Genomic DNA, 26,249 nt, shown 5'->3' on the forward strand with positions numbered 1-26,249 from the left:
ATTTAGGAAAACTTTTATTATTTCAGGCCACTAACTGGTGCTAGGTAATAAAGACGTTTTAGTTAATTAACTGGATTAGCATTACACCAAGAGGTTCAGTAAATACTAGTTGTATCCACATCTGGCTGTGAAGCTGAATCATGGTTTTAGAAATTCCAAGGAGCTATGGGAAAGATGAAGAGCATTGGTGTGAAAATGGAATAGTCCAAAGTTTTTATAATTTGTACAATAAAAATGCTTAGAGACGTTTTGGGAGCTATAGTGTTTAGAGTAACAATATATAAAGTAAACACACCTGCTCTGAGCACACTGGTATTCTTAAAGGGTGAATCAAGTGTAGTCAGGTGTGAGTAGAAACCTTCATTTAAAAAACTGAACAAACCAACTTGTGTTTGCCTCTCTCCAGTGATTTTTAACTTTCTTGATTCAAGGGCCTCATTGAGAATCTAAACAAGGTTATGGAACACTTCCCAGAGAGATGCACATTTGCATATGCACACAATGTTTTGAATATCAATAACCTCTTCTCTAATGTTCTTGGTCCTATTAGGAAAACTGAAGCAGCATAACTAATAACTAACAATAGATACCATTAATCGAGTTTTTACCAGTTTTCCAAATTCCACTTAAAAAGAAACTGAACTACTGAATTAGAAGCTTCAGGGACTCAAAAATACACAATTTTATGAAGTTCCTTTGTTGTTTCTAATAAAATTAATTGGATGCCTCTTGATTAGTCAGAGAAAGAAGGGCTTAGAGTCAGACAAATTTGAGTTAAAAATAAAAACTTTACACTTATGAGCAAGGGCAAGTCACTTTAACTCTCTGAGCCTTAGTTTATCTCACCTATAAAATGGGAAGGGTAGCTGCTCTCACAAGAGCATGGTTAAGATAAAATGAGATAATGTATGACAGCATCAGAGCATACTTCTAGCATCTAGTAAGCATTATATTCATCTATTCTTTATAGTAGGCACTCACAAAGGGCCTGATTTGTTTACAGTGAGATTATTGTCCAAATATTCAATAACTAAACTAAGAAACTCGCGGTTGTAATATTTACATTAAATGTTAAAACCAAAATTATGACATTAAAACAAAGATAAAAATAGCAATGGCATGAGCTGTAGATGACTTTTATTTGAACCACACACTATATAAACATGTATTAGCAAGATAAAACTTCAAAAAACAAAGCTCACTGACCCCCATATCCACAGGCCTCATCTTTAACCCTAATTTTGCAAGGCTTTTGGAAGGTTTCCTATTCTTAAAGCTTTTGAATATTCATGTCAATAAGTAAATTCTTGGTTGTGTGGAAGGAGACCCTTTCAAACGTCCAAAATGGTCCTGAATTGGAAACTATTTGTCTGGCTACAAACAAAAAAAGATTCTTTGAGCATGATGCAGTACACACCAAAAAGAAGAATTAAGATTTGGAAGTTTATGCTGACTGGTTGTTTGGTCAACAACAACAAAAAATATTCTTATTGCAAATGCTAACTTTAAAATGACAAACACAAGGAGTCTGGGTTAGGTGGGGAAAAAAGATAGTAGAGGCATTGGGTGAAATAACTCAGGGAATGCAAAAGGAGATAGCAGCTCAAAACAGAAAAAGCGGTGATGACAGCTGGCAGTTTGGGAGGGATTTGTAGGTAATTTTGCATAATTCACTAATTTACCTTGGAGGTTTTATATCCTTTCTTATATAAACGCAACTTTGACCCATCCAAAAATCTAGGGGGTGGGTCAAGAGCATTAAGGTCAATGATAGAGTGTCCAGAAATAGTTTCAGAGCAATAAAAAAGCTTAGTGACAATTAGTGACTCAGGAGGCCACTATTATTTCTCAGAGAAACAACATATAAATATGTGTCCTGAGCTCCTAAGTGCCTTCTCAAAATGGAGAGTGGAGAACAGTGGCTGTGAGTCAGCACCTTCAGAAAGAACAGAGCCAACTTACGTTTGCTTTTTTGCAGTGGTTTTTACATTTTTCATTCATGGACCTCATTGGAAATCTGAAAAAAGATTATATATCCCCTTCCTGGGGAAATAGTTTACATTCACATATAAGCATTGTGTTTTGTGGATTGATCATTACTTTTCTAAAGTTCTTGGTCCTATAAGGAAATGGAAACACTGTAACTAGTGAAAATATTGGGTTGTCGGAAAAGTCATGATGCAGTTTTGCAACGAAAAACATGGAAAAAAATATGTCATGACTTTTCCGACAACCCAATAGTATCAATTATTTATTAACTAAGCAAATAATAACTAATAGCTGCTATTATGTCCTTACTATGTTAAAGACATTGTGCTAAGCCCTTTATATGCATTTATCTCATTTAATCTTCACCTTGACCCTATAAAGTAAACAATAATATTGACCTTATTTTATAGATGAGAAAACAGGTTTAGAGAAGTTGCTTGCTTAAAGCTCTACAGCTTGCAAGTGGCAGAGCTCGGAATCAAACTGGGGTCTGTTTGATACCAGAACATATACTCGTAAGCACTCCTTCATATTACCTGTAATTTTTTATAGGCACTTAAGATCCCATATTCCAACCTGGGCTTTAAAGGGTTAGTGAAACTTCTGAATTTATTTGCTACATTGTGTGTGTGTGTGTGTGTGTGTGTGTGTGTGTGTGTGTACCTGTGCACACATGGGGGAACACGATGTTTGTTTTTCCGGAGAGCCTTAGCTTTAGTCAGGTTCCCTTAGGCTATCTCATCTAAAACATTAGAGTCGGGCATCTAGCCATGCCAGATTTTAGCTGTTAATTAAGTCACGCCAACGCAGAGCCACATATTTGGCCACAGTGACAGTCTTCCCTCCACTACTCTCACCTCATGGAATTGCTGTTATCGAGTTATTTTTGGAATCATGTCCTAATCTTAAATTGAAGAATGGTACTAGAAATAGCTGTATAAAATCTATTATTGCATTTACTTTAGGGATATTTTTGAGTGTATTTTTAAATTTCTCTTTCAGTGTCTTCTAAACAAAACCCCAAGCAATAAATTAGTTTTAGAAAGAAGAAAATATCTTTCTTATGTGTAACAAAGAACACAATGGTTTATCCCTTTACTCAAGGGGTAAAATGTCAGATTCAAATCTACACCAACCTTAATACCTGTGGGGGGTCTTTGGGCTACATATTTGCGTTTCACCTTTCCCTAAGTCATAGCCATTTACTCCAATTTGTGTTTTCCCTGATTTGACTCTATTATCTATCTATCTATCTATCTATCTATCTATCTATCTATCTATCTATCATCTATCTATATTCTAGTAAGACATTTCAAATTATTGTGGAACAGAGGTATATAAATTAAAAACCTAACTTTTTCTCCTTCTTTCTTCTCTATCATTCCATGCTTAAAATTAGGAAGCAGAGCTTTGAAATCTTGCAGAAATTTGTTCTTTAATGCCTTAATCTTCAAAGATGCAAGGAAGTGATTTCCAGTTAGGACAATATAGCAGGCTAAAATAATACAAACACCTTTAATGACAAACACTTTTCTTACTGATTAACTTAGTAGAGGACTGTATCTTGCTTTCCCACAAATACTTACCTCAGGCAGAAATGGATTTCTTTCATTCATGATTAGATTTTCTAAGAAGTCCTTGTACTGTAGCTATTTTGTGTTGTGAATTGGATGAAAGTCATGGTTTAACTCCAGATCTGAAGGGGCGAAGTTCTCTTTCAGTTGTGTGCACTTGAGTACATGAATGTGAAGTCTACCCCAGTCAAAAGATCAACATACCATACCAGGAGTTGGCCAATATAGTGGTATTCACACATAAAGTCAACATTTTTCTCAGCAAATAACTTTGTGTTTTCTTAAGCAGTTACAATAAGTAATTGGTTAAGAGCCTTGGTGCCATAGAGCATGACTCTTGAAAACATTTAAAGTCAGGTTGAATCAATTGTGAGCTTTGCTGGCAGACAATAAAAAATCAGGGAAAACCTTAAGACAGCTTCAGTTGATGTCTAGTCTGAAAGCATGTATCCAGAAAATCTCATCCACAGCCTTGGTTTTAATTTACCTCCTGCATACCTACAAAACTCAATGTTTTGCTTCTAGTCAAGACCAGTCATATAATCCCTAGACCTATATAACTACTGCCTCCTCAGCTCTAACTGATGTCTCACAGTCATTCCAAACTTAGTATCTGAAGTGGAATTCATACACACCAACCTGATTCTTCTGTGTTCCCTCTCTAAGTAAATGGTACCTACCTAATCTGAATGCTTCAGACTCATCACTTCCCATATTTTGCCACATTGGCCTTGTTCAGGTTCCTCTAAATCCAAGTGACTTCTTGCCTTGAGACCTTCACACACACACACACACACACACACACACACAACTAATTTATCCTCTATTAATCTTGCAAGCTCTTCTCAACACAGTTCCTAACAGAAACTTTTTTGTTACCTCTTACAGATTCATTCCATTATAATTTTTGTAGTAACATGTATTTGCCCTTTCTAGTACTTATCATACTTTAATTAATTAGGTAGTTGGTTGTTGAAGATCTTTTTCTTTTATTTGACATAAATTCCATGAAAAGTGGATGGTGCTACAGTGAATTGGGTCCCTCACTCCTTTCTCACTTGCTTCCTTTCTCTCTCTCTCTCTCTCTCTCTCTCTCTCTCTCTCTCTCTCTCTCTCTCTCTGCTTTGGATTCTGATGTGGTTTTCCCGTGAAGTGGTAAGGCCACATCTGTGTGGGTGGGAGGAGAGTGACGGTCTCACTTTAAAGAGTTTGATATTCCTGGAGTCAATAAGGTGGTACAGAGGAAGATTCTCGGGGAAAAAGATGAATATTTAGAGGTGGGCTTTAGAAAGATGTAAGAGGGAATGTCTATTGCTCTCATGGGTCAGCCTATCCCTCATTGATGAGGGTTTCTGCCACACGGGCCACAGGGAAATGAGCCTGGAGCTGGGGGAAAATGCCTCTTTAGGAGATAAAACATGAGCAAATGATATTTTAAGAATTATGTTGCCTGGTTGTATGTTCCCATCTGGTTTTGTTTCCCTTTTTATTATATCTGAGCTTTAAGTGGAGTTTGTTTAAATGCTACCGCCCTGTGTCAGCTCTGGTATTAGAAATGTAGAGAACAGTTGTGTTCTATATTTGAGCTGGAGTATTACAGGGTAAACTTTTCCTTCTACTTGTGTCCCTCATGTCCCCACTCTCTAGGCTGTGTGGTGATGGCAGAATTGATTATTGAGAAGTCTGTCCATCTGCCTCTTCTCCATATGACAATATACTCTCCATTGAAACCTTAGAAGATATCAGACTTTATTAAGCTAGACTCTGGTCTCTTTAGAGGAATATCTTGAAAGTCTTCTTTACAGTGAGATTTTGAATTTCTCCATAGCCCTCAGGTTTCTCCCGAATCATATTGCTGTTATCTGAAAGTCATTTAAGAAAAGCATTTGTCTTAAAAAAAAAAAAGCTTAAAGTCACAATATATAAATAGCTGGCTATAGCAGTGACCTGGTAGAATTTCGTTCAGTCTGAAATATAATTTATCAACCAATAAACATATGACTTCATAACCTTTCTTCTTTAAATGGGAGCAATTGATGGGAGACTCGGAGCCCTTTGTGTAGAAGAGAGGGAACATAAGGGTGGGAAATAAGGGAGGCTAGAAACATTGAAGACAAACTGGGGTCACTTTTTCTTTTTGCCTGGAGCAAAGCATATTTACTTTCAACTGGATGTGGGGCTACAGGCCCTGCTCTGAGTCCTTTTGCCCTGTGTAGGAACTGATAAGCTATGAGCTTGGTTTTGAGTGATGGACCAAGTATTGGGTGACTTTTTCCTCCAACTACAGCAAAGTTTCTTAAGAAGAATCTGATACCCAGAGAATTCATAAATAGAGATATCAGTGTATTTTATGTCTCTACAGAGTAGATAAGAAGAAGGGGAGCATCAAGGAAAAAATTTACCCTTTGTGGTTTGCTGTATAGTTAATAATGCTAATGTAGAGGTCATCTAGAAGAAAATGGATTGGTCGATAGTGACTGATTATGAACTTTTAAGAACAGAGACACATTTGGGGGCCCTTATGGCAAGTATCTCATTTGGCAGCGGGAGAGTAAAAGCTATTGGGTCACATTGATAATCCAGCAGGAAACAATTGAATTCAGATTTCATTGAGATTCCCCAGCGTCCTTCTCTTCACTCTAAAGTTGTACGCCTGGAGCTCCCGGCAGTAGTGCTTCCCATTCATTGTGCCCTTCAGTTTCATGTCCTGATAAATTCTAGAAGAACTGACTTCTGAATTTTGGGGCAGGTGGCTTACTCTGAGACAATAGACACTGATTATTTTTGGTAAATGTTTTTTAGGGCTTTTGTCATTTGCAGTCTTTTATTTTGTACATTTTATGTTTTATATTTTGTTTTGAAAAACATGGAGACCAAGGCCCTGCCAGACAAACAGGCAAACACAAAGAAACAAACACAATCATGTGGTCTCTTTCATTTGGAAACAAGTCACCCATGACAACCAATATTTGTACATAAACTTTATTTATTATCATAGCAGAGAAGGAAACAAAGATCCTGTATTTTCCAAAGAATTTCATCAACAATACTAAGTCCTTGTAAGTTGTAATTATATTTAAGTGTTGAATTCCTTTCTTTCTTACACAAGTGATTAAAAATCTTATATTTGTCCTACATTTTTTTTAAATTTAAAAAAACTTCTATGCAATCTTTATCACATTATCAAAGGTTTTGTGCATGGGAAAATATCCCCATTTTCTGATAATAATAGTGTTAAAACATTATATTTCCATAATAGTCTAATAGCATCCCATTCACAAAAATAAGCCTTGAAGATAATTTCCCCATTTTATAGATGAAGAATATAAAATGTGGTCCATTGTGGCTAAATAGGGCTTACAGGAGGTCTGAATTTCTGACTGTAACTTCAGAAAGGTTAAGTAACTTGTCTAAATTCTGGAAAAATGGGATTGGAATCTTGGGCTTCCAGATCCCAGCTTGTTGTTCCTTTTGGACCACCAGCACCTCTGAACATTGATATTATTTGGAGGGAATTCCCTACCTTATGAATTCCTACCTCTCTATATAAAAGCCTGATGCTCTGCTCCCAAGCCTCCCCTGAAGCTGCAGTTAGGCTGAAAAAAGCCAGAGCTAGTGTTCAGATGCAGCAGCTGAGAAGTTCTAGCAGAATTGTAACACTGTCCCACCTCAGGGTGCTGATGGAACCTGGTGTACTGTCTGTGCTCAGTGAAGGGACAGGGGCAGAGCACCTCTGAGGCCAGTTCTGTGGCAGGATGTGGCTGGCAGTTGTCCCTGGCTGTGTAACTTCCACACCTGGTTCATAGGCTTTTCTGGAGAAGTTATGAGCTACTTCATATTCTTTAATATAGTTAATTCCTGCTTAAACTTATTAAGGTAGGTTTCTTTTATTTGCAACTAAAAACCTTGATTGCTAGAGAGCTCAAATTTCTTTTACTGGAATGACTTAGCCCCCAAGCCAGAGAGTTCCCTAATGAAAATTATTTGGCCACTTTTAAGGTTTACTCACTCTGTTTTATCATTCACTCTCACTATCTGTACTGTACCCAAACTACTTTCTCTGGTTTAGCAATGTGAATACAAAAGGGGTGAATCATTAGTTATAAAATTGCTGCTGTGTTGAGCTAACTCATTTATTCAACAAATTTAGTGTTAGTGTGTGGGGCGTGGAGGGAAAGATGGAGATACACTTGGAAAAGGAAGTTTGGGGCAATAGGTTGAGGGTCGTAAATGTCATTTACTCATTCATTCAACAAGCAATTATTGAGTGCTTATTACTTGCCAAGCTGATTTCAGATGCTGATGTCAGAACTGGCAATGTGTTTTAGCTAGCTTTCAGTGAAAGAATCACATTTGAGATATAAAAAGATCACTCTGGCTGAAGGGTTGGAGGGAATAGATTGGAAAGGAGTGAACTTCAGGGAAAGGAGATCAGTTATGTGCCTTTTTGACATTTCAAATAAATGAAGATGGTGGTCTGAATAGGATGGTGGCAGTGAGGTAGAAAATAGTGAAAAAAATGGAGAGATTTTTATAAAAGAATCCACAGACACTGCTGATTAATTAGATGTGAAGAATGAGTGAAAGGGAAGAGATGAGGGAGAAAATTAAGTATCTGGCTTGGGTGGTGACAATTACTGAGATAAGTAAGACAGGAGGAGGAGCAGGTTAGGGGAGTGGGTTCTGTTTTACATGTTGGTTTTGACCACCTTTGGGCTATGTAGGTAGAGATGACAGTAGGACATATGAATCCAGAGTTCAGGAGCAAGGTCAGGGCTACAGACAGAAATTTGGGTGTCTTGAGCACATAACACAGAAATAAACATTGAAATCATGGAGATGGATAATATCGCCTATGGAGAGTGTAGAGAAATGAGCTCAAGGTGTTTCTCAAGGTGTGGTTCAGGGACCCTGTGGGTGCTCAAGACTTTTTCAGGGGCCCACAAGGTGAAAACCACTTCTGTAAGTAATACTAAAATGTAATTTGTCTCTTCCGCTCTCATTCTGGCTCATATGTACAGTGGAGTCTCTCAGAGGCTATATAACATGTGATGATGTCATCACTCTGAAGGCTAATGGAATGTGTGCTTGTGTTTTAAGAATTTCTCAATTTAAATTTCTAATACGGTAAATCTTGATAGATATTAAGTACTTAAACATAAGTTCTATTGGGTCCTTGGAATTTTTGAAGCGTAAAGGGGTCATGATAGCAAAAAGTTTGAAAACCAGTGTGCTAGAGAAGTTAGCCTCGATTCTGTAGGCAAGAGTGGTCATTAAAGCTATGTAGGCAAAGAGAACATAATCAGAGTCATGTTAATGGAAAGTTGTTGTATTGGAAGCCTTGAGGATACACTGTGATGGGGATAACATGAAGTTGTGGAAGTGATTTAGTTGGAATTACAACTCAGGTATGAAGTTACAAGGGGCTTGGACTATGGAAATAACAGTTGAATGACAATGGACAACACAAGAGAAAAGTAAATGTGACTTTATTATTAACTGAATATGAGTTGCTATTAAAGGGGTGCAAGGAGTAAAGATGATTAAAGTTGGACTTGTATAAAAGGAAGAAAGTTCTGCTTCTCTTATCATTTGAAGTACAGGATAAATGATACTTGATACCTAAAAAGAATTCATGAGATGAGTGTTGTCCAATAGCAATACAATGAAGACTACATTTATAATTCTAAATTTTCTACTAGCACTATTAAAAAAGTAAAAAGGTGAAGTTAATTTTAATAACATATTTTATTTAACCCAGTACATCCAAATATTATTTCAACATGTAATTAATATTAAAAAATGGAGATTTTTTTGGTGGGGTTACTAAATCTTTGAAATTCAGTGCATATCTTATATTTATAATACATATCAAATCAGGCTAGTCACATTTCAAGTATTCCATAGCCACAAGTGGCTAGCTTTAGACACAGTAGCTTTAGACTACTCTTTTTCTTGAGTCAAGGTGATCAGAACCCTAATGTCAATTTGTCTGGGGTTGAAAATAACTCTCTCCTTTTTGAGTTATTTACCCAGAAAGGGATGGATTTGTACTGAGTCATTTAACTCTCTTCCTTCTTTGTGATCTCACTGTGGTGTAGTATAATTACCTAAGGAAATGATCCAAGTAGTGGTGGCTTGCTTACTTGGAACTGATTCTCTGACCTGCCTTTTATAGATAGAATCTGGGGCCGGCCGAGTGGCTCAGTTGGTTAAGAGCTCGCTCAAGAGTTTGAGCTCTGAGCAACAGCAGTTCGAGTCCTGGCCCGAGCTGAGCAGCCGCTGAGCTGCCAACAGGTGGCAGGATGGCTCAGCTAAAAACAAAACAATACAGATAGAATCTGTATTGAATGTAGCTAATAAGCCCAGTACACTGATATTTGTCAGAGGAAGAGAAAACAGACAAAGTTTGAATTATGTGCAAAGACCATATTAATAGTTTTAAAAGGTTAGGAAAATCAATGAAAGAGGGCAGCCATTTGGGAAGGTAAGGAAAACAGATAATGTAAGTATTATACTTTTAAAAAGTTTAAGATTTTAGCAGTGGCAGATGAGCTAAGACACTGTTTGATATTCCTCATTATCCATGTCCATGAGGTGTCATTATTTTCCTTGTTTGTGAGACCTGAACTGTTCCATGATGTAAGCACATTGTAGGTACATATTGTGAAATCTCAATAAAGATCCCAAAACATATGACTATTTTTATGGAAAAGAATTAACAATCGAAAGAAGAAGGAGGAGGAACAAAAGGAGAAGCCAAGTTTCGTAATGCAAAGATTTCTGGGATCAAACAATGAGTGGAGATGTGTCATGTATTTCTTTAAGGACAATGTGAGTTTAGGATGGGAAAACATAGTAAAATGAGAAATGATTTGACCTTGATAGTATATAGCAAATTATCATAGTATGCCTCCTAACCATATGCTCATTCCATGATAAGTTCATGTTCCAAGGTGCAATGAGAAATTAAGAATGTATAACATTGGGGATTCTGGAAAGAATAATAACAAAAGAAACCTGTATGATAAAAAAATTTCCAAACAACCACATCCAATGAATAGGCATTTTCAAAGTTCAGTTATGACACACATTTATTTGCCTTATTAATTTGGAAGGTTATTCTGCAAATGTATAAGATCTTTGTAATTTCAAGTCCCTATTCCTGCTGCCCTTGTTATGTAAGAGTTGCTTAAAGTCTTTTTTGCCAATGGGTTATGAATTCCTTGATTATTTGTTGTCGTTGCTTTCTTTTGATTATGAGAATCCAGGAGTCATGATGTAATGTTGCTATGGTAATGAATATGTACAAATAGATGATTAAGGGTGGGGAGAAGGTTAAGTTTTGTGACACATTTGCATTTAAATTTTAGTGAAACAAAAACGTCTTGCATTTAAATGTTTTCCTGTTACGTACAAAAAATATGAAAGATGTGTTATAGCACATCTTGAACAATGTATTTGTATTGCTTATATTAAATAACAGGAGTCAGTCAATGTGCTCCAAAAAGTTATTTTCTCAATACTATTTCATTTAAAAAGATATTGTATAAAGATTGGATTAATTTCCATGTATTTATTTATATATGTATGTATAAATAAAGTATACTTCTTAAGTAGAAATTGGGACATGTTATAAGGATGAGGATCTTTTCTTGATTGCCTTAAAGGTGGCCTTAAAGGCTCGAGCATATAGAACTATTTATAAGTGCCCATAAATATACTTTGTCAGCTATTGAGATTGAATATATTGAGAGTAGTTAACTTCATACTTCAAAATTTCTGTAGTATTGATGCTGGAGGAAAGACATGCATAAGAGGACACAAGGAAATAGTATTTGAAGACCCAGTTTAAACTACTCCTATAAATTAAGAATTTAGATATTTGACATATTAACTTTGTTGTTGTTACACCACAGAACTTTGCACCAAGAATTCAAAAGATCCTGATTCTTTCATTGGCTGACCATAGGTTGACTGGCAAGGTACCTAACAACTCTTTAGGTTTTTTTTTACTGTGCTGAAGACAAAGATCTTTGCTATCTGTTGAGGATTCATTAGACTAGCACTGTCCAATAGAGATATTATTTGAGCCACATAAATAACTTAAAATTTTATAATAGCCATATTAAAGAGTAAAAAGAATTAGGTGAAATTAATTTTAGTAATATATTTTATTTAACCCATTATGTCCAAAACATTATCATTCAACATGTAAGCAATAAAAAAATTAATGACATATTTTACATTCTTATTTTGTATTAAGTTTTTGAATTCCAGCATGTATTTTATACTCACAGCATGTGTCAGTTTGGACTAACACATTTCTAGGGCTTACTATCTACATGTGGCTACTGAGTACCACACCATGTGGACAGTGGATACCATCGTGGGCAATGTACCATTAGACTAAGAGGAAAGCATGGAGTTTGTTAGAATATTGAAGTTATTCAATATCAGACATCTCAGGATAATAACCTGGCTTTCTTAGAAGATGAGAGCTTTCCAACCTGCAGGGATACTACTTACTATATTCAAGAGACACAATAAATATGTGGGGAATAAATACCTGACATTAATGTAATGTCTTATAGTTTGACAGTGTATTCACATTCACTACCTTTTTTAACCCCAGTCATGGGTATGAGAAATAAGAATGAAAGTTCCATTTCCTTTTGAGGAATCAGGCCCATAGAGGACACTGAATCCTGCTTGTTCACCTCCAAATCTCATGATCCAACCGTAGATCCCAACCTAGGGTACAGTTACCAAATAATGAGCATGCCAATGCAAGAAAAATATAATGTGTCCTAGCAATTTGTTGCCTTAAAAAAAAAAGCATCTGTTTTGTGGGTGTGTAGAAGGGCTCAGGCTTGTCCCAAATCTCCTTTTTTTTTAATTGTTTACTTGGATCCAGAATAAAATCAGAACAAAGTATTTTTATGCTTAGGAATGTTTAAATTCATCCAAGGTGGTGGTGGTGTGATCCTTAGGACTGTTTACCATCATGCATCGAAGTCCAACAAGCATTCCCACCCCCGTACTGTGGTCCTCTGTTGGTAAAGTCATTTGTATACCTCATTCCACCATAGGTCTTTCATAGACCTTTTCAGAAAGAACAGTTGCATTATTTAGAGCTGAGCTAGGTGGAAAAGCAAGTAATATTTCTTACTCTAAAGCAATTAATTTCTACGACAATCACTTTTCAAGATGCCCCGTAACAACAGCAATAACACTAGTATTGGTGTCTTGGCTTTTTGTGTCGTTTAGGTTAAAATAATACCATTTACTTTAATGTACGTATAGACTACATACATGGATTAAATTTAGGCTGATTTCTATTAATTGGTAATGTTTCCCTTGTATTTTGAATCACAGTGCACATAGGACGAGCACTCCTTAGGTAATACGCTTCCAGGAATTTAAACACTACACAAATAAGTTTCTAATATATAACTTTAAATCATTCTTCACCTCCCCTTATTTCGTGTGAATGATCTCCCCCTAGCCCCACTATTTTTCAATTGCTGAAACGGTAGCTGATTATCTTCCATAGGATGGGTTCTCATGCTCCAAGTATGAATTACACATTGCAGATGACCACATTACCTGACGCAGGTGGCCTAGCTTTGGTCGTCATTCATAGGGAAGAGGGTCACAGGAAGACATCAGCCAAGAGATGAAGTTTGTTAAACCAAAGCTACGGAGAGCCAACGCAGTCGACCAGTTGGTTATTTTCAGGACTGGACAGAGAGGGCGCCCTTCCACCGACGTGCGCACAGGCAGGACGCGGCAGTGGAAGGAGTCCGGCAGGAGTACCTGGGGGCGTCTCATGTCTCAGTCTAGCTAGAAAAACCTTCAGGGCGCTAGACTACAAATGAATGTCAAGAGACCTGGACCGGTGGATCTTCTGTGGAAGACTACAGAGAGGACCCCAGGAAGCAACTCCTGCAGGGCTTATGTTTTCCTAGTCTTAGTAGGGCTTTCCCTCTCACCCTGACCCCTACCTCCAGTTTTGGGGAGCTCCACGCCACCCAGTCCCTTCCTTTCACTCAGCTCTGGGAGATCTCACTGCCTCGCCATCGGCCGCCTTTTACCCCCCTGCTGGGCAGCACCAAGCCGCAGGCCTCTGCGAGAGGGCACAGGGGGCGGAGGCGCGGCAGGGGCGGGCTCGTCACCCCTCCGCCCCCCTCACAGCCCAGCTGCTGGGGCCAGTGGCAGGAGCGCCGCACGCTGCCAGCCGCAAGGGGCGTGGGATGTGGGAGGCAGAAGAGGGGGCGCCGGCTCGGATCAGAGCCAACCGCACACTTCAAAAGGCTGTGGGGCTGCGCTTCCCTCCTGCGCCCCGGGAACTTCAAAGCAGCTGGCACTGTCCCGGCGCCTAGCTCCGCTCTGTGGCCTCGCAGCGCCAGCGCGGCCGCTTGGTGGCCATGACCCGAGCGCTCTGCGCAGCGCTCTGCCAGGTTCTCCTGCTGCTCGCCGCAGCCGCCGCTCTCTCAGCAGGTACACGGGCACCCCTTCCCACGCGCCCACGAGAGTGGGAGTCGGGGGCAGTCTGCGGGTGGGCACGCGGGCGGAGGAGGAAGGTGCTCGGAGCAAACTGACCTTCCACAGGGCAGAGTGGGAAGCGCAGGTGGACTGAGGGGGCGTGGGATAGGGTGCAGCGTGGGCACCTGACGTCTGGCAGCTGTAGGGATAGACAGGTGTGTCGAAGCCACCAGGAGGAGGGAAAGAGAGACAGGGACATAGGAGTATGGGTTGTAAGCGTGGTGAGGTGGATGACAAATTTGGGGCAGTTTGCAGCGGAGGGAGAGTGTGTGCTTAGAAATGGGAGTTCGGTGGCACCATGAGTTCACTCTGCGAGGGCTTCGGGACGCTCTGTGCTGTGCTCCGGAGAGCTGAACAAGGAGGATGGTTGTGGTGGTGGTGGGAAGGTGGGGAGTGGAGGTGGCGATTCAGCCTGAGTTTGAGGAGGCGAAGGATACCTCCAAAGCCGCTGGTGCCAAGCTATGTGGGCGGGAGTGGGAGCTTAAATCTGCGTGGCTTGCAACGCACGTTGCTTTCGAGGTATGATCTTTACTAAGAGTTGCAGGGGAAAAAAAAATCTGGCAAGAGTCCCAGCGTTTATAACAGGTCTGTTCCTTGATAGGCTAAATAGAACCCTCGCCCAAGCTAGGAACGTTTCTTCATAATGTTTACTAGAAACTGGGGTAAATGTGTCTTTGGTAAAATCATGATATGCTATGACGAAAACCTCTTTGACTCTAAAACTAGTTTCTTTATAACATTGTCCTGGGTTATGGAGACCCAGGAGCAGATTCCTTGCTAAGTCAATTTAGAAACATTTCAAGCAGACATTTGAAACACTTGCATGTAAAAAAACCTGGTGTTTTTCCGTAGAGCTGTGCTTTGTCCGAAGCTGATTTTGATGTATTTTTATTTCAAACAGATGACAATCTGTTTGACATTAATAGCTATACTCCAGGATGGGCAGTCTTCCTCTTAGTGATGTGTGCAGGAGAATGTTTTCAGTAGTATGATTGCTGTCATGTACAGATTTCAGTGTTTCAGATGGCCTGAGCAAATCACTAAAAACATATAAGTGAAATTTTGATTATTGGAAGGGCTTAATTAGGAAAGCAGTTATCCAGACACTGCCAGGAAGATGAGATAAAGTGAAATATTTACATTCAGAGTTATAAATGCATCAGTGGGAAGTAAACTATGTGAAGTCTTTATAAGAAATGGGTGGAAACTCTGCTAACTTGGAATACTCAAAGTGCTCTTGACGAATTGAATAATAAAAATTAAAAAAAAAGTCTCCCAGATATTTTGACTGAGCACCTATGAAATTGCCTCTGCAGGCTGCCCATACAGCTCTATTTATTTTGGGAAGCTAATAACTTACTGCAGACATTTAAAAAAATAGACTCATTTGTCTTTTATCTAGTTTGAAAAGTATATTTTTTAATCTGACAGAATCTTTTAAAAAATTTCAGAGACCCTGGGCATAGCAACATAGCAAAACATGCCCTACTATGTTCTTAAAAAGGCATGGGAAGTTTTGAACATTGAAATGTGCAAATACAAAAGAAAGAAAAGAAAAACAGAAAGAAAAAAGAAAATAGATTTTCCATTCAAATTTGATTGTTTCTTCAAAAATTGAAGGCTAAGAAAAATTCCTAATAGGGCAATAATGTGTCACTATAATGGAGAAGTACTTATCAAAATCAAACATTTACAATGAACTTTTGTATGTGAAATGCAAAAAAAAGCTTTAAGAAACTTGACCCCTCTTTGTAGTCCACAGAAAAAATGTCTATTGTTCTCTACATTTTTTATTCTCAATTTTTGTACAAATCTTTGATTCTTTGGTAGATGGATTCAAGGTAGTTTATTTGTTTACTTATTTATTTCATCTTTTAAATTGTTTTTCTCATGTGGTTACCTACATTATTTTTGACCTGGTCACTTTTACAAATTACAATATTAATCATGTGCCATTTTTGAAAATGTACACACTATTTTTGACATATTATATAGGAAATTGCTGTTGACATGATGACATAGCAAAACTGCATGACAAAAAACACCATCTTCCAATTTGGCTCTGCTGAGGACCAGGCCTAGAACCTTAAATATCTGAAGACATTCGTAAACCAGAATAAAAGCTTTTTGCTTTGGCTGTTTTTTCCAGCATGTCTATCACCTTAGATGTGTCATGTGTTAACAGCAGAGTAGAAACAATTGCTCCTTGATGAGAATCCCAGAGGGTAACCACTGGTGGAAACTTGGAGAAAATATTTTTTGGTCTGGACTGGCTAAAATATTAGGCTACTCTGAGTTGTTTTAATGATCCAGTCTCTGGGTTCCTTGATGTTTGATAAGAAAGACCTGACATGACCTCACCACAGTTATCATGTGTACTAGATGAAGGATTGGCAGGAAATGTCTCAAACATGAAGCTGTGATTTCAATACTATGTAGATTTACTCTACTAATTTTATGAAACTCCTTGTCTTCTGGTTGGGAAAGAATAACCAAGTCTGGAAAACTAGATGTTATTACTCTAAGAGAGGAAAGATAACAGTTTCATTTGATAACCAGGGTGGGAAGGGGAGTTTCAGATAGCCAGATTTTCTTTTCCCTCCTAACAGCAGTTAGTACCTCCCACTATACATTTTAAGCTGTTCTGGAAGTGAAAGTGAAAGCCATGGACTGAGTCACACGATAAATGCAAAAGGTGTTGTCACCTTTGCCCTGCTTTAAGCACAATCATTTATTGGTTGATTGACACAAATGTACAAGCAGCTCCCTGGTTCCGAGGAAGAAATTTCTCTAGTCCAGGAGAAATCCTGTGCAGAAGTCCTTGAGGGCATATTTCTTCACTGACTAGACTGCCTCAACCTGTTTTCTAGCCTCACACTTAGAAAGTATAGAATAGAGAGTTCCTCTGCTTTGCTACAATCATATAAAAATAAAAGATTTGAGATGTGAGAGAAAGAGAAGAGCAAGAGATGACACCGAAGCAATGGAAGAATAGACCATGAAGTGGGGTGAGCCCACCTATAGGAGGAACAAGTCTGGGGAGAAAAAGGGGACAGTGTCAGATAGCTGGAGCCCAGCTAGGAATATGCTGTTTAAAATGCCTGTTAGACACTAAAGTGGAAATGTCAAGTAAGCTATTGGTTTTATGGGTCTGGAGTTCAGAGGATAGGGCTGGCCTGAGGATAAAAAACCGAGAGCCGAGGGCAACTTACAGATCATTTTGATATAGCAATCACAGAACACCCAATTAAATTGCATCTCAGGTAAACAACAAATAAGTTTGAGTGTAAGTATGTTTTAAACATGACAAGGGACATTCATATATTAAACAGTAATTGCTGTTGAATTCTACTTTAACTGAACGTCCTGTATACTTTTTTTTATCTGGCAACGCAACATTAAAGAAATCTTGTGGTGAGATGGCCAGCTTCTGATACAGGTATTCCCAGCTCCTGTATTAGGAAGAGAATCATAGACCTATTTTCTAGCCCTTGCCCCTTTAAACTTCTGTTCTAGCTCTGCTGCCATCCCATCTGCAGCTCCGAATGCTGGATCCCGAAAGAGTGCGGGCCTCTTGGTTCTCTAGAATCTGCATAATCCAAATCACTAAGCCTCTCACACGGGGATCCAGTAAAAAGGAAAAGGGAGGGAGAAGGTGAGTAGGAGTGCAAAACAGACAAGAAAGACTTTATTTCCATAGAAGCCCACACTCGGCTATTTCTCAGGGGACTCTCCCTTGCCTTATCACTTGGCTCTTAAATTCATCTGCTTGACTGGCAAACCAAGCTAACAAGGTTGTGCTCTGTCCCAATTCTTCACTTTTTTCTCCTCTGGAATAACTCTCCTTTTCTGTGGTTCTCTTCTGGGTTTTTTTTTTTTTTTTTTTTTTTTACAGTAAGTATGTGAAGATTCTGTTTCTTTGGAACTGTTTTAAATTAATCCCCTCAAGAATTCATGGGTGAATCATTCAGAATGACTCAAGAGCTTAGCTTATTATTTTTTTTAAACAATTTAAATTTGCCAGTGACTTAAGCATCCCAAATTAGATCAGTCTATTTTATTTTATTAAACTTTTCACATCAAGAAAATGATTAGGTTGCTCTAATTTTGAAAGTGAAACACATACATTTTCTTCCGATCTATTTTATCATCCTTATCTCATGACAAGGTAAAATGACAGGGATAGAGGTAACATTTCTGTACGTTGATTAAGGTTTTTAAAAATTTTTGTTCAAAGCCATGATTGACTGAAATAAATACTCTAGTCAAAAATAGGATTAGAAAACAATGTAATCCATCAGGATCTGGACAATGATCATTTTAATGTAAAATGTTTAGTTTCCTAAAAGCATGCTTACCCAAGAGAAATGAACTCAGAGAGTGGTAATCCAGATTAACACAGCTTTAAGGAACCAGATTGTTTTAAAACAGAGCCGAAATAGATTAAAGAGTATTAACTCATCACATCTCACAATATTATCTGATGACATTTTCCTGGCCTGCTTCCCTAGTAGTGTTTTTTTCTTTTTTTCTTTTCTCTATCCCCATTATTACTGTTCAAGAGTAAAGAACTACTCTGTGAACATTTGCCTGCTTTAATAATCATACTGTGACAGCGTTCTCACTCAACCTCCACTTACATCTGTAGTGTGTATTTCCAGGAAAGAGACAATATACTGTAAATTTGAAACACTGAATACAGGACAATTATGTAATTAGCTGAAGGTTCTTTACAAAATAATAAAATGCATAATTGAATGAACCTCTCTTCCTTTTTTCCTTTCTTCCTACAGCTGTTCTCTAGCTATACTGTATTAGCTAAATTATATTAAAAGGCCATTGCTTTTTTGCACGGAGATGAAATTGACTTTGTTAAAACAACTGTGTACCCCTTTAAAAGTATTGAGACTTATTGTGCCAAACCAAGATGAAGATGTTCCTTTAGGATTGCTTTTCCTGAACTCTGCTTTGGTTATTGCCATTTGTATTGCCATCATAACGTTTTTCATAAAATTTTTTTATTATCTTTTTAATATCTATAGTATTTGTTGTGCTGTTCCCTCTTATATTCCTGACAATGGGAATTTGAATGTTCTCTTTTTACCTTGATTTGTTTTTTTGTTTTTGTTTTTTTTTAGCTGAGCCATCCTGCCACCTGTTGGCAGCTCAGCGACTGCTCAGCTCGGGCTGACTCGAACCGCTGTTGCTCAGAGCTCAAACTCTTGAGCGAGCTCTTAACCAACTGAGCCACTCAGCCGGCCCTTACCTTGATTTGTTTAGTTGGAGGTTTATCAGTTTTATTGATTTCTTTCAAACAAATAACTTTTGGTTTTATTGATTTACTCTGTTGTTTTTTGTCCAGTTGTTTTCTGCTCTTCATTATTTTGTTTCTCTACTTACTTTGAATTTATTTAATTTATTTTTTATTCTAGCTTCTTAAGTTGGTACCTTAGAATAAGAGTTGGCAAACTTTTTCTTAAGGGGTTGGATAGTACATAGTTTAGGCTTGTGGGCCATACAGTCTCTATTGCAACTACTTAATTCTGCCATTGTAATGTAAAAGCAGACATAGATAATACATAAACAGGTGTTGCTGTGTTTCAATAAAACTGTTTTTACAAACGGGCCAACCAGTGGGATGTAGTTTGCTGACTCTTTTTCAAATCATTCATTTAAGACCTTTCTTCTTCTCTAATATAAGCATTTAAAGCTCTAAATATCTTTCTTGGTAACTGCTTCATTCAGCTCATCCATAAATGAGGCTATGTTGTGTTTTCAAATTGAAGATGGAATAATAAAAATTACATTATAATTGTGTGATATACTATTATAAAGTCATTACACTAAAGTGGATGGTGTTAGGAGGTAAAGAGGGGAGAATGAAAAGAACCAAAACAGAGCATGCAAGAGGTGAGAGACAAAATCAAGTGGTATAACATGTAAATGGAAGTCTAGATATGAAAAGACAGAGAAAGGGCTAGAGGAAATACTTGAACAGATATTGGTTGATAATTTTCCAAATATAATGAAAGACATCAAATCACATTAGAGGGAATCAACAGTAGATTAGATGATGCAGATAATCAAATCAGTGATTAAGACAAGTAGCAGAAAACACCCAATCAAAACAGCAAAAAGAAAACAATCCAAAAAATGTAGATAGTTTACCACCAGGATAATATTGTGCGTACAAATATTCACATTAAGGGGTACCAGAAGAATAAGAGAGAGAGCAAGGAATTGAATTTGAAGAAATCATGGAAAACTTCCCTAACCTGGTGAAGGAAATAGACATAGAAGCCCTGGAAGCTCAGAGTCCCAAACAAAATGAACCCAAACAGGCCCACACCAGACATATCATAATTAAAATACCAAAGGTTAAAGATAAAGAGAATGTTAAAAGCAGCAAAAGAAAAGCAGTTAGTTACCTACAAGGGAGCACCCATAAGACCGTCAGCTGATTTAGCAACAGAAACTGCAGGCCAGAAGGGATTGGCACGAAATATTGAAAGTGATGAAAAGTAAGGACCTACAACCAAGATTATTGTGCCCAGCAAAGCTATGATTTAGAATTGAAGGACAGATAAAGAGCTTCCCAGAACAGAAAAAGGTAAAGGAGTTCATCAACGCCAGATCAGTATTACAAGAAATGTTAATGAGACTTTTTAAGAAGAAGAAAAAAGAAAAGGATAAAAAATATGAATAATAAAATGGCAACAACTACATATCTATTAAGAATTACTTTCAATGTAAATGGATTAAGTGTTCTAATGAAAAGACATAAGGAGGCTGAAGGGATAAGAAAACAAAACCTTTACATAGGCTGCCTACAAGAGACACACTTCAGATCAAAGACTGAAAGTGAAGGGATGGAAAAAGATATTTTATGAAAATGGAAATGGTAAAAAAAATCTTGGGTAGCAATACTTATACCAGACAAAGTAGACTTTAACACAAAAGCTATAAAGAGAGAAAGAGAATCCAAGGATTCTACTTCTGGATGTTTACCTGAAGAAACCCAAAACACTAAGTTGAAAAGACATATGTATCTATATGTTCACTGCAGCATTATTTACAATAGCTCAGATACAGAAGCAACCTAAGTGTCCATTAATATATGAATGGGTAAAGAAGAGGTGGTACATATATACAGTGGAATATTACTGAACCATAAAAAGGAATTTTACCATCTGCAACAAAATGGATGGACCTAGTGGGTATTATGCCAAGTGAAATAAGTCAGGTAGATAACTGCATACCATATGATTTCACTTATATGTGGAACCTAAAAAAAAAAAAACAACCAAATGAACAAACATAACAGAAATAAACTCTTAGATACAGAGAACATTTTGAAGGTTGCCAGATAGGAGGGAATTTGGGGGCATGGTTGAAAAAAGAAGGAATTAAGAAGTAGAAATTGGTAGTTAAAAATAGTCATGGGGATGTAAAGTACAGCATAGGGAATATAGTCAATAATATTGTAATAACCATGTTTGGTGTCAGATGGGTCCCAGATTTATCAGGGTGATTGACCACTCTGTAAAGTATATAAATGTCTAATCACTATATTGTACACCTGAAACTAATATAATATTGTATGTCAACTGTAATTGAAAAATAATTATTAAAAAACTTAGAAGGAAAATCTTTTCATCTTGGGTTAGACAACATTTCTTAGATGACAGCATCAAAAGCACCATTTATAAAAGAAAGTATTGATGAATTGGAATTCATCCAAATTAAAAACTTCTATTCCTTGAAAGATGATAAGAGAATGAAAAGACAAGCCAAACTGCATGTTGGCAGATAGTATATGCAGGACACATACTTGATAAAACACTTGAATCAGAACATATAAAGAATTCTCAGAACTCAATTATAAGGAAACAAAAAACCCAATAAGAAGTGGGCATAAGTTTTGAATAGATATAAAGAAGGTATTTGAATGGACAAAAAACACACCAAAAATGCTCAGAATTGTTAGTCATTGAGGAAATGCTTATTAAAACCACAGTTACATGCCACTGAATACCTATTTGGCTAAAACAAAACAAAACATCCCAAAACAAGAAACAAAGATGACAATACCAAGAGCTGGCAGGAATGCTGAGCAACCAGAACTCATACATTACTGGTGATATTTAAAATGGTGCAGCCACTTTGGAAAATACTGGGGAAATTTTATATAAAGTTAAACATATACTTTCTATAAAACATAGTAATCCCACTCCTAGATAATTAAAGAGATATGAAACTTATTTTATATAAATATCTGTATATTAATATTTATTATAAACTTCCTAATCAGCAAAAACTGGAGGAAAAATAATCCTTTAGTGAATGAATCAACTGTTGTACATTCATTCAATGAATTAGTGATATATGCAACAACGTGAATGACTCTCAGATGTCTTCAGACAAATGACTGAAGCCAGAATCAACAGGCCACATTCATTTTTCATTCTAGAGAAGGCAAATATATAGGAACAGAAAACATTGCTTGCCATGGGCTATGGCGGCAGTAGGTGTTGTGTAAAAGGGTATAGGAGGAAATTTGGGAGGAAGGGTGATTGAACTGCCCTTGTCAAATCTGATGAGACTGTGTAACTAAAAAACGATGAATGCTATCATATGTAAATTACACCTTAATAAACTTGACACTCCTCCCCAAATGGGAGGGCATGTGTGTGAACTAAGAAGTCTTATATAAATTAGTAATTCAGCAGATGATGTTTCAAATTGGTTAATCAAGAATAGCAATATATTTTTAGAGTTAATGTCCTAAGATAATGTCTTTAAAGAACAATAACAAAAATAGTTAAAAGTGAGTGCCTCTGGGAAGTGAGACTTGGGTAGGTGTGCGTCACTAGACAGATGACGTACACTTTAATTCTTCCTATACTATTTTTTTTACTATGCATTTATAACATTGATTAAACAAGTAAAATATTTTAACATTAAAATAATTTATTTACTTTTGTTATATAACTTCTATGTAAGTAAGCAATTTCTGTATATATTAAAATGTGTTTTGTGTGTATCATCTCCAGTCTGTAAATGGCATAAAGTAGATAGAAATGAAATCAAAATAGGATAAGGTTATATTATGCTCATTAGCATGGAGTAGTAATTTCTTCTCTTAGCAAAGTAAACTGCAACTGAGGAACATTATCCATACATAGATAAAGCCCTTTGTAAATGCAACATTACTCACCTGCTCTTTTAGGTGAAATCATTTAGTTCAACTTGAAAGGTCATTTATCACCTACACAGGGAACACTTATGGGCTGTTTCGGCTCTTTTAGTTGGTTTACTATAGCATTAAGCTTGCTTATGGAGAATTTTGCTTGCATCTGCAGTCTATACACAGCCTCATTAATGCATTAACACACCTCATTTTGCTAAGTCATGTTAGAGGTACACTTCTTCAGTATAGTGTAATGCACACAGTGGGCAGTCAGCATTTTCTTGATTGTCTTCTACAGTCAGGGAAAGTCACTATGTGGGTTTTGACCCTCTTCCAAGACAAATTAAAGGATGAGATAACAAGTAACAGGAAGATCATCAGGCTAAGCTAGCTTGTTGGTTTATGTCCCAGAGATCAACTAAGTTTCCGGTGTACAGTGGGAGTCATTATGTGATACTCGTGTGTCTGAATTTTCAGAGACAGCCCTGTGTTCAAACATGCTAGCCTGTTTTTAGACCATGAGTTGCATTTTTTGGTCTTGAAAATAGAGCTGCTGTAAGTTGTAGGATAACATGGCAGCCAGCACAGCATGTGGGTGTTCACCAGACTCCACCATCGGTGTTATTTTAAAGTTCTATGCAGAAGAGTTGACTGAAGAGATAGATCCCCGTGATATTCTCAATGATAACCTATTAACTAAATACAGTAATACCTCGGTCTGCGAGCATAATTCGTTCTGGATACCAACTACTCGTATTGCAAGACATCACTTGTTTACAAAGTTAAAATGTATTAAGTTGGTGCAAATGTAATTGCAGTTTTAAGCCGCAATTACTTTTGCACCAACTCAATAGAAATGTTTGCTTGTCTTGTGGAACACTCGCAAACCAAGTTTCTCGCAATCCAAGGTTTTACTGTACTTTGAAGGAGCAAGAAGTGACCTTAACAGAATAATGTTATTGTTAGTTTGTGATTATTTTTATGTGTTTATTATAAGAAGTTAGGGGAAAATATTGAAAATTGTGAAAGTCATCTTTAGTTTGATAACCTCAGATATCATGACTATTAATATTTTAATGTACCTTCTAGTTTTTATTTCTATATGTATACATGTAATTTGAGATTATATCCTGTATGTTTTATGATTCTACTTTTTATTTCATATTCATAATGAGCAATATTTACTCTAATTAAATATAATTAAAAACAGGATATTTTGCCATCATATGTATTATCAAAATTTATTTAAGTGTGTTGATTTGGGGACTTTTAGGTTATTTCCATGTTTTACTTTTGTGAATAATACCTCTACCGTGGAAATTTTAAATAAAACTTAGTTTTTCTGATTGTTTCATATACAGGAAATGGAAATACCACTCAAAGATCATAAGCATTTTTAGGACTCTTGAGACAAATATGTCATGTTGTACTCCCAAAAGTTTGTACCAATTTATACTCTACCAACTGTGTATAGAGATGAAATTTAATTGCTCCCTCCTTGCCATTTCTGGGTACTATAATTTGCAAAATAATTTCCAATTTGGCAAATGAAAATTATGTCTTTGTATTAATTTTCCATTTAGTATTAGTGAGATAAATCCTTTTTTTAGTTTTCGTTTGTGTTCATCTACTTCGTCCATTTTTCTATTGACATATTTGTCTTTTCATGTTGATGTATTTGTTCATCTCCTTTTCCATTTTATTATTAACGTACATTTGTCAATCTCAAGAAATGATTGAGAAATGAAAAGAATTAGTATAGTAACCAATATGAGAGTTCTAGGTGTTCCTTCTGTTTGACAATGCTCAGATGCTGAAGTTTTGTTCGGGTTTTCTAATTTTTTTTTTTTAACGAGAATGTTTATTTTGTTTTGGAGCTGGTGATTTTATCACCTTAGTGTGGCAGTGTCAGTACCAAAGAAAAAGTTCACCAAAGTCAGAAAGGATTGTCAGAAAAACGGACAGTTATTTTTGAGGAGTGTGGTTTAGGTCTTGAATGTTGAGCGCTCAGCAGCTCATAACTTGTAATAACAGGAGCTTAATTTTTATTTTTTTTAACTTTTTGTGTGTCAAAAGTTTTTTCTAAAATATCTTTTAATCACATAAAAACTCTGTGAGATGGGAATTATTATCTGTTCTTCACCAGTGGGTAGTCACCTTTAAGGAGGTGGAGTCACTTTCCAGGTCACGCAAGTGGTTTGCAGAGCTCAGGGTTTCAACTACAGATGCGGAGTCATCCAAAGCACAGGATCCTTGCACTATACCTTGCTGAATTCTAACAATGTTATGCTCAATGAACAGAGCTAAACAGATATGGTTGTTGTTTGTCTCTTTGCTATTGTTTTGTGTTCTGTATTGTTTTATACTGACTTACCACAAGAGAAGCAGCAAAACTCAGACAGGACAACCTACCCTTTTGTTCTGGCTAATATGAATTCTCTCAGACTTCTCTGAGGTCCTCCAATTTTGTTTTATATTTCTTCACTGTTATTTTGTTCAATGACGTTTTGATAAACAAAAAGAAAATATAATTCTAGAAAAAGTCCTGTAAACCACCACCTAATGCAGCTATGAGCTATGATAATCCTGGAAGTTGGAAAATGATATATATCTTTAATAGTATGGATTTAAACATTTTATCTCCTACTTCTCAGCTCCCACCCCCACTCATCTTCTTTGAGCAGAGGAGCAGGCGATGCTGCCCTGTTTTATGTTTGCACAATATGAGTTCTGCAGAGCATCTCAGCTAAACTTTTGAGCCTTGGGGTCAGTGTTGGAAAGAGGCCCAGTTGGAATCAGCTTTAAAAACTTGCCCTACATCACTTGCCCTTCTCTTTGCCTTTCAACTCCTCACTTGCTACTCTATTTTTAGTTAGATCAGCTTCTTACTTTGTATAGTTTCCTTTTATTTCTAGATTAATAGTTACCTAATCCTTCCCATATCTGAT

The 26,249-nt window shown here is 37.0% G+C and overlaps 1 protein-coding gene across 2 annotated transcripts in view; it reads left to right on the forward strand.

Annotated features, from left to right (window-relative positions):
• Positions 1-13,757: 13,757 nt before the first annotated feature.
• ACVR1C (activin A receptor type 1C) overlaps positions 13,758-26,249 on the forward strand; it is a 67,087-nt gene continuing 54,595 nt past the window's right edge. For both annotated transcript variants that reach the window (XM_019636800.1, XM_019636803.1), the window contains exon 1: positions 13,758-14,066. In XM_019636800.1, coding sequence (XP_019492345.1) covers positions 13,994-14,066 — 73 coding nt within the window. In that variant the 5' untranslated portion in view covers positions 13,758-13,993. The remainder of the gene's footprint in view (positions 14,067-26,249) is intronic.

Source organism: Hipposideros armiger, unplaced genomic scaffold (assembly GCF_001890085.2).
Source record: "Hipposideros armiger isolate ML-2016 unplaced genomic scaffold, ASM189008v1 scaffold_30, whole genome shotgun sequence".
Lineage (NCBI taxonomy): Eukaryota > Metazoa > Chordata > Mammalia > Chiroptera > Hipposideridae > Hipposideros > Hipposideros armiger.